Below are 9,556 nucleotides of genomic sequence, written 5' to 3' on the forward strand. Positions count from 1 at the left end.
AACTTACAAATGATTTATCCTGTAGTGTAACTTTTTTTAATGATTGTTGTATATTTCAGGATAAGGACTCGGGAAAGACGATTGGACGTGCTAGAGAAAGGAATGGCCTTTACTATCTTGAAGAACCAGGTCACTGTACAAGTGTCCACTTGTCTCACTCATTTATGTCAGAGTCAATACTCTCCAAAAAGGAAAAAAATCTTTCTTTTTCATTGTCGATTAGGTCATCCTTCTTTTGGAGTCATTAAAGTTTTGTTTCCGTCTTTATTCAATAAGGTAGATATTGAAAGTCTTCATTGTGATGTGTGCGAGTTTGCTAAACATAAGCGTCTACCATTTCCATTAAACAACAAAAGAAGTCTTTCCCCTTTCTATCTTGTTCATTCAGATGTTTGGGGTCCCTCTACTAATCCAAATGTAACAGGTGCTAGGTGGTTTGTGACTTTTATAGATGATTGTACCCGGGTTACTTGGGTATTTTTACTCCAAAACAAGTCTGACGTCAGTACTGTTTTTCAAAAGTTTTTCTACATGATTAAAAATCAATTTGGAGTGAACATTAAAAGACTTAGGTCTGATAATGGAAAAGAGTACTTCAATCATGTTCTTACTTCTTTCTGTCAAAAAGAGGGAGTTGTCCATGAGTCTTCTTGTGTTAAAACACCACAACAAAATGGAATCGCAGAAAGAAAAAATGGGCATCTATTAGACCAAACCCGAGCACTGTTGTTTCATAAAAATGTTCCCAAATATTTATGGGGGGAGGCCGTTCTCACTAGCACATATCTTATTAATCGATTACCCTCTAGAGTATTAGGGTTCAAGAGTCCTATGGATGTTCTTTCTTCCTTCTATCCAAATTTGTCAACAAGTAGTAATCTCAAACCTCGAATCTTTGGGTGTGTCTCATTTGTCCATGTGCATAGTCAAGACAGGAAAAAACTCGATCCTAGAGCCCTAAGATGTGTTTTTGTCGGTTATTCCTCTACTCAAAAGGGATATAAGTGTTTTCATCCTCCATCTAAAAGATTCTTTGTGTCGCGGGATCTAACCTTCCATGAAGAGGAACCGTACTTCACTCAACCTTATCTTCAGGGGGAGAGTTTTAAGGAAGATAAGTTTGAAAGTCTTGATCTTTCTGGTCTCGAGTCAAATACACTCAATTTGTCTAGTATTAAGTCAAATACATCTGGTCATGACTCAAATACACTCAATCTCCCTGGTCTCGAGTCAAATCCACCTAATTCTTCCAGTTTCGAGTCAAATAGACTCGATCTTTCTGGTCTTGAGTTAAACACACTTGTACCAAACCCATCTGAGCCTGAAGAACTGGGAGTTGAGTCAAATCAATCAAATATACCAGTAGTTGAATGTGAACCTGATGTGGATGTGAGATATGGAAAGAATCTGGTTTACATGAGAAAGTCAAAGGCCGTTCCTGAATCGACACAAGTTCAAGAGTCTGACTCGACTCCTTCAAATGAGGTAATTAATTCTTCTGAATTGCAGGATAAAATTATGACCCAAACAACAGATGATGACCTAGACCTTCCAATTGCTATTAGGAAAGGTACCAGAAAATGCACCAAACAACCTTTATATCCCCTTTCAAACTATCTTTCTTTTAAAAAATTCTCACCTACCCATAGAGCCTTCCTTACAAACCTTAACGCTACTTCCATACCTACTAATGTTTCTGAGGCATTGTCTGATGAAAAATGGAAGCAAGCCATGAATATTGAGATGGACGCACTGAAGAAGAATGGAACGTGGGAGATAGTGACTTTACCAGAAGGAAAGAGGCCAGTTGGATGCAAATGGGTGTACACGGTAAAATATAAGGCTGATGGATCAATCGAAAGATATAAAGCCAGGTTGGTTGCCAAAGGGTTTACACAAACCTATGGAATTGACTACTCAGAGACATTTGCACCGGTTGCAAAGATGAATACAGTGAGAGTAATTTTGTCACTTGCTGCCAATTATGGTTGGAATTTACAACAATTTGATGTGAAGAATGCTTTCCTACATGGGGAACTTGAGGAGGAGATTTATATGCAGGTACCACCAGGGTATGAAAAAAATGTGTCTGACAATACAGTTTGCAGGTTGAAAAAGGCGTTATATGGCCTAAAGCAATCACCTCGAGCATGGTTTGGAAGATTCACTAAGGTTATGACATCCTTGGGGTACAAGCAAAGTCAAGGGGATCACACCTTGTTCATCAAACACTCGCCACAAGGGGGAGTAACAGTTTTGTTAGTATATGTGGATGACATTATAATGACTGGAGATGATTGGAAGGAGCAACATATCTTGAGTCATTGTTTGGCTAAGGAGTTTGAAATAAAAGCTCTTGGAAAGCTGAAGTACTTCTTGGGAATCGAGGTGGCACATTCCCGAAAAGGCATTTTTATATCACAACAAAAATACATTACAGATTTACTCAAAGAGACAGGAAAAACAGCGTGTAAACCAGCGAGCGTTCCTATGGATCCAAATCTTAAATTGGGTAATACAGAAGAAGATGTTGCAGTAGATAAAGAAATGTATCAACGTCTAGTTGGGAGATTAATTTACTTGTCTCACACTAGACCTGATATTGCATATGCTGTAAGTATGGTTAGTCAGTTCATGCACTGTCCTAAAGAGATCCATTTACAAGCAGTTCATAGAATCCTGCAGTATCTCAAGGGAACTCCAGGAAGAGGAATTTTGTTCAAAAGAAATGGAAATACAACACTTGAGGCCTACACTGATGCAGACTATGCAGGATCAATTGTTGATAGAAGATCCACTACAGGGTATTGCACCTTTCTTGGAGGAAATCTTGTGACTTGGAGGAGTAAGAAGCAAAATGTAGTAGCACGTTCTAGTGCTGAAGCTGAATTTCGAGCCATGGCACAAGGCATTTGTGAATTACTTTGGCTTAAAATTATTTTAGAAGATTTGAAAATCAAATGGGAAGGACCCATGAAGCTCTACTGTGATAATAAGTCAGCTATCAGTATAGCACATAATCCAGTTCAACATGATCGAACTAAGCATATTGAGGTTGATAGACACTTCATTAAGGAGAAGCTTGACAGTGGGCTGATTTGCACCCCATATGTGTCCTCACATGGGCAACTTGCGGATATTCTCACTAAAGGATTGAGTTGCTCAAATTTTGAACGAATTATATCCAAGCTGGGAATGGAGAATACTTATTCACCAGCTTGAGGGGGAGTGTTGGAAATAGAAAAAATACATAGTATGTTTTCCATTAAAAAGAGCATTTAAGTTTTAGGTTCATGTATATTTAGATTCATGCATTTAGGAAGTTGGACTATTATTTATTTCTCCTTGTAAACATAATATGTAATTAATTATATAGTGTATAAATATTATGGATGCTGAGTGCTTTACTCACTCAAGCACATTCAGAACACTCTGATTTCTATTTTTCACATTACTGAGGATTCCAGCCTGAATGGAGTCTCCTACATCCTGTTCTTTTGATTGTTTATGCTCTTTTTGATGCTTAACCAAAGAGTTCTATAAGCAATGCATGAATTGGTATATTGTAATATTTATCACTGGCTCAAGCTTTCGGGTTTAAGGACCGTTCAATTTCTTCAAGAGATCGCCCCTTAGTTTCAACCAAGAAGTAATTGGCGAATGCCGCGGCTAACAGAGAAACTGCTCCGAAGCTAGCATATACTGGTGCAACTCCAAATTTCTCTACCAACTCAAGGAAGAACAATCCCACCACAAAGTTGCAAACCTTGTAAAAGATAAAATTTAAAATCGTTAGACTGAAAAATTCCATCACAAGTAACAAATGCTAAATGACACATAAAAAGAGCTATTCATAGAGGAAAAATCACTGAAGATGCTTAAAATCCCCACCCAATGTGTAGAGAAACTGAACCCCATGATCTTCCCTCGTGTCCTGGTGCTGCTAAGCTCTGGTATAATGATGCCAGTTACAGGGCCAGCTCCAATTGCAAAAGAGAATATATACCTATAACATTGTATAAAGAGAAATTGAATCATCCAAGTCCAGTTAATAGCCATGCTAATATACAAATGTATTCAAAAAATAAGCATTAAGAGAGAGCAAAAAAAGAGGAGGGGCATATTGATCTGCACAACAGCGCAAGCGTTAGCATTGTCACCTAAGTTACTTGAGGAAGAAGAGAAAGCACTTGCTCTTGCAGAAGCCTTGATGGCAATTAGCAAGTAAAAGCTTACATGATAGTTCCTAATATTGATAAGTTGTTGCTGAGTTGCTCATCCAAGGGAAAGATGACAGCATAGACCACAAGAAACATTGAAATCGCCTACATAGAAGCAGAAATGAAAATCACGAGCTACCAAGGAATAAGATCTAAACAAATTCAGCATGTGCATGCGCATGCATGATACTGTTGTTTACATATACAGAGAAAGAAGTTATGGATGCCTTGTACAAACTCACCATTCCTAAATAGCTTCCTATAATAAGTTTTTGCCTCCCTTCTCTATCGATTAAGTATAAAGCACAAAGTGCACCTGAAGGAAAGAACCGGTTCACAGCAATCAGGATCTGAGTTCAAGATGAAACTTATATTGTGATAAATAAATGCAATGCATACTGCAAACCTGCAAAGTTTGTAAGCCCGACAAACAAGCTTGCTAAAGCACTGCTTTGAATTCCGACGTCATGAAAGGTCAATGATGAAAAATAAAGAACTGCGTTTATGCCTGCAAACTGCTGAAGTACAAAAAGGGCACCTCCAATGAAGGCAACTGTAAACACAGAAGAAAGCCTGTTATGGATTGTTTGCTTCATGTGGCATGTAGGTAATAATTAAGAGTATGCGTGTGTTTATGAAAAATAAAATATATATTTTATGATGTTAAATTCAATCCTAAGTCCTAACTCCAGCAGAAACGATCCCTTTAATGTGCTTATATTTCTGCTGACATAAATTTTCAATCTATGAAGATAGGAAAAAGAATAATTTTCCGTCTACAAAATGTTGTCTCAAAGTAATAGCCAAAAGCACCTTGATACAACCTCTAGAATGTGGCTGCTCCAAGATCTCTGACCATCTGCTGTCCAAATCACTGCCATCATTCTTGCTGACAGATTGAAACTCTTCAATTGCACCCTCAACTTCAGATGCTCCCCAAAGATCCCGTATAACTTTTTTTGCATCATTTATTCTCCCAGCCTGAGCAGAAATGTCAAATCTTTAGAAACAGTGGAAAATCAGAGAGATAAGATAAGGAAACAATGAAGTGATATACCTTGCAAAGCCAGCGTGGGCTATCAACAGCAAATTGCATACCCAGACCAACAACAAAACCAGGGACGCTTGCAATATACAGCATTGTCCTCCACCTGAAAGTTGCTACCATTTAGCCCTTATTTGGAAAGTAATTTTCTGTTTTTAAAGAATAAAGAATAATGACATACAAATGATGAACGAATCAAAAGAAAAACAGACCCAACAATAATCCCATTGGAATCAAGAAGTGTCTTAAGGAAACATTGTTTTCTTAAAGCTGTCTTGAAAACTACAAAATAAGGTTGCATGCCTGTTGCAGTGGCTCTATATATGATGTCAAATTTGGAATGACGAGAAGGATATGAGCCACATTCATGGCATTTCCATTTAAATCATTCAAAGAAAATTAACAGAGAGAGGATAAAAGACACTCATATGAGAAATTAAATAAGGAAAGAAATCATGAAATAACAATACTAAAAGATCAACTAAGATAATCTAAAATTTTCTTCTATTATGATATATTTTTCATATATTCTAAGCTCTATTACACAAAGAAAATTGCTATGTTTATATTAGTCACTAAAGATCATAGAATATCTTTCTTTACAAATTCCATATTAAGATATCTAAAACATTCGAATCAATTTAAAATCAATTTGTTAAGAGTACCACACCGGACCATATATGATCTGAACATGTCCTTATAAGTGGGGGCAACCCTCACCCTATAAGCCGGTTTTGTAGGGTTGAGTTAGATCCAACCACATTTCTTAACACAATTTTACCCCTTTTCATTGTGACAAGCGTAATGAAAAGGCAAGAGGAAATATGAGAAATGATGGTGATTGGCAATGTATATTTTTTATTACACTCCCTTGCCATTGGCAAGCATATTCCTCCTATTTTCTTGTCCACCACACAAAATATAAACTGTAACTATTAAACAACTGCTTGAGAAAATGCTTAAAAGGCCAAAAATTAAGTGGTCCGGGAGCAATCCAATTAGGATTAATTATTGCTCATTCAAACATGCTACAGCTACAAATCAAATTTCCAGAAAGTGTATGTGTACTTTACAAAAATATTTAAGCCAAGTTACTCTATATGCTTTAAAGCAGATAATTTCACTAGTGAAATTTGATGTCGTTAAAGAGTTCCACATTGGATGAGATGTGACCTAAAACTATGTTTATAAGTAGGGGCAATCGTCACCTTACAAGATGGTTGTAAGATTGAGTTAGACTCAATCTAAAATTCTAAGATGGTATCAGAGCCTATCCAGGATCACTTGCTATCATGTTTTCGCTATCCTTCCACGCACCAAACACGTTTCCGCTATCGGACCACCCACCGTTGATATCCAAGCACTAATCCCTATAGTGTAGGAAGTGATACTTGCTATCATGTTTTCGCTATCCTTCCACGCGCCAAACACGTTTCCACTATCGGACCACCCACCGTTGATATCCAAGCACTAATCCCTATAGTGTAGGAAGTGAGCAAGTGTACAGACCAAACAGGTTTTCGCTATCGGACCTAATAGTGTTAGGCGTGAGAGGGTGTGTTAAAGAGTATTATGGCGGATGAGATATGGTCTCAACTTACAAGTCTGTTTTGTAAGGTTGAGTTAGGTCCAATCTACAATACTAAGAAATATGTTACAACTTTTTACATCATAGCTCATTCTCAGGTACAACAACAGTGCATCATAAATAAAAAGGCACTGATGAGTGTTTCAATTAATTTTTTGTAATGACAAATATTAGTTGTTATTGTATTAGTGAGTGGTGTTGAACCCATGGACTCCTTATTATTCCAACCCTTATGTCCCTTCCCCAAACCATCAAGTCACCTTATCACTTTGAAGTGATTACATGTAAACCAAACATTGCAGCCGGATCACCACCAAAATAGAAGATGAAAAATACACAAACATGCATCTATTACAGCACATCAATAGACAATTTCGGCAAAAAACCTCCAGAAACCTATAAAAACCATTTATAAAATAAACCTGTCACCCTTGTTGATCATTCATCATATTCATATTCCCAGTAAATCTATTTATTTACCTCAAAATACCTTAATACCATATAGCACAAGTGAAAATCTTAGTATTAAATGCTAATTCCACGAGTCTCTGAGGAAGAAAATACAAAGAAACTCACCAGTGAGGATCATTCTCAGAAGGAATTCCAAGAGATAGTGATGCAATAATACCAAGACAAGTGCCAATTTGACATAAGGACCCTAGGGAACCCCTATATTTGGTCGGAGCAACCTACACACAAATGATAGTGAACAAACATGAGAAAAACTTGATATTGTTGTCCTAGAATAGAATTTCTTTCCTCAATCAACATGGAAGAACACCACTTAAGAAAAATATTACTTGGATTTGGCATCTTAGAAATCAGATATGTCAACTTATAATACTTGGGGAACAAGAATAAGAGTTAATCACAAAGTTAATCATTAAGTACCTCAGATATGTATATAGGAACAAGAACAGCATTCACACCTATACCAAGACCAACAAGAAACCTTCCCCAAAGTATCTCATCCAAGGAGTGGGCATTTGCACTGTCAAATTGGAAGAGATATGATAATAATATCCTTAACACATCAACTATTTGCAATCTTTGGGCAATACAAGCACTGATGATCAGCAAGAATGTAAAGCCTACCCTGTTATAATCATAAATCATCTATGCATAGCAGTAACACAATTCAGAACAAAAGGATAAAATAGCATTTAGCAATACTAATGTAGAGAAACATTGTGCGCTCCGCTAAACACTCTTCAACTTATTAGAAATAAATGAGTTGAGACATTCAAGTTACCTAATAAAAGTTTAATTATTAGAAACATGTTTGATGCTGAACAATCATTGACTATAGATGCGAAGGAGAAATAGATACAGATAATAACTCGGCTTAAAGGAAGAACAAGTTTCATTAATCATGTATTGTACCTTATTATGGCCCCAAGGATCAAGGGTATAGCATCAATCTGAAATGTGAGCCTACAACCAAGTTTATCAACCAAAGAACCAGTGCTTATACTCCCAATAAAGGCGCCAGCAATAAATATACTAACAACAAGTCCCTCAATGAACGAGTTTCCTTGAAAACCAAGTTCCTGAGCAATTGAAACAATTGGACCATTCATGACCCTGCAAAATAAGCAATCCAGTTTCAAACAGTTCATCACAATAAGCTATAAAATCAAAAACCAAATCACAACGAAGGTTTCAAAAGTTCGAAAGAGGGTCTAAGTTCTAACTGACTGACCCGATATGATAACCGAATGTGAAATTGGACATGGAAGCGATCAGAACGTGAGGAAAAGCGGGTAACCATCCAAGGTCCAGTTCTTCATTGCCGTTTTCTTCCAATGGATGGTCTGTTACTTCGTCTGTAACATTAGTAATCTGTGAGTCGGGATTGTGATCCTTGATGGCTGAAACTCTGAGGTTAGGAAGACGAAAGGAGGAGTTGAGAGAGTAATGTTTGGTTTTGGTTTTGGTTTTGGCTTTGGGTTTTGGTTTGAAGAGTGAAAAGAGTTTGGGGTTAGAGTGAGTGGAGATGATCGCTGAGGACACAAAATTAATGGTGTTCATCATTGAAAACTGAAAAAAAAAGAAAAAAAAAAAAAGAAAGTATAGTACTCTAAGAAGAAGCAGCCTCAATATTTGTTTGCTTTGCAGCATAGCACCCTCACTCAAGTTGTTCACGTCCACGTCATTGTGCGTGTGTTTTATTGAACTGTCATTTATCGGTGGAAGAATCTAAATTCTAATTATCTTAATCAATTGCGTTCCAAAAAAAAATAATTATCTTAATCAAATTGCTTGTGAATCTTATTTGAAACCTAATCCGAGATGTCAATATCATTCCATTTTATTAGAGGGTCTGTTTGGTAAATGGAGGAGAAATGGGGGAGAAAATTTAATTAAGTATATGTTTGATTTAAAAAAGAGAAGGGAAGGGGAATGAGAGAATTATGTTTGTGAGAAAAACTTGCATGGATACGCACATAAATAATTAGTGTTAGGAACAACCAATAAGAAAAGAGAAAATTTTAAATTTATTTAAAATTTAATTTCTTTTTTAATTGGATTCATGGGGTGGTTGTGATTGAGGAGGAGAGAGAAAAAAATATTTTTATTTTTTAATTAATAAAATTTTTTGATTGGATGTTTGTAAAGCCACTTGTTATGTTTGTGTTCATGTAAGTATTTTTCTATGTTTGGTCCACAAGGTGAGGAGATGAATTTTAAAATTAAATTGTC

General features: G+C 36.5%; 1 protein-coding gene across 1 annotated transcript; it reads right to left on the reverse strand.

Annotated features, from left to right (window-relative positions):
• Positions 1-3,425: 3,425 nt before the first annotated feature.
• LOC131661677 (probable plastidic glucose transporter 1) lies at positions 3,426-8,978 on the reverse strand. Its single transcript, XM_058931283.1, has 11 exons — positions 8,556-8,978; positions 8,237-8,437; positions 7,745-7,844; positions 7,430-7,542; positions 5,278-5,371; positions 5,045-5,201; positions 4,627-4,773; positions 4,463-4,536; positions 4,237-4,325; positions 3,892-4,006; positions 3,426-3,766 (listed from the first exon to the last, which is right to left on the reverse strand). The coding sequence occupies exons 1-11, from the start codon at positions 8,972-8,974 to the stop codon at positions 3,584-3,586; spliced, it is 1,692 nt and encodes a 563-aa protein (XP_058787266.1). The 5' UTR covers positions 8,975-8,978; the 3' UTR covers positions 3,426-3,583.
• Between the last annotated feature and the right edge of the window lie 578 nt (positions 8,979-9,556).

The sequence above is a fragment of the Vicia villosa genome, linkage group LG3, assembly GCF_029867415.1.
Source record: "Vicia villosa cultivar HV-30 ecotype Madison, WI linkage group LG3, Vvil1.0, whole genome shotgun sequence".
In the NCBI taxonomy this organism is placed as follows: Eukaryota; Viridiplantae; Streptophyta; class Magnoliopsida; order Fabales; family Fabaceae; genus Vicia; species Vicia villosa.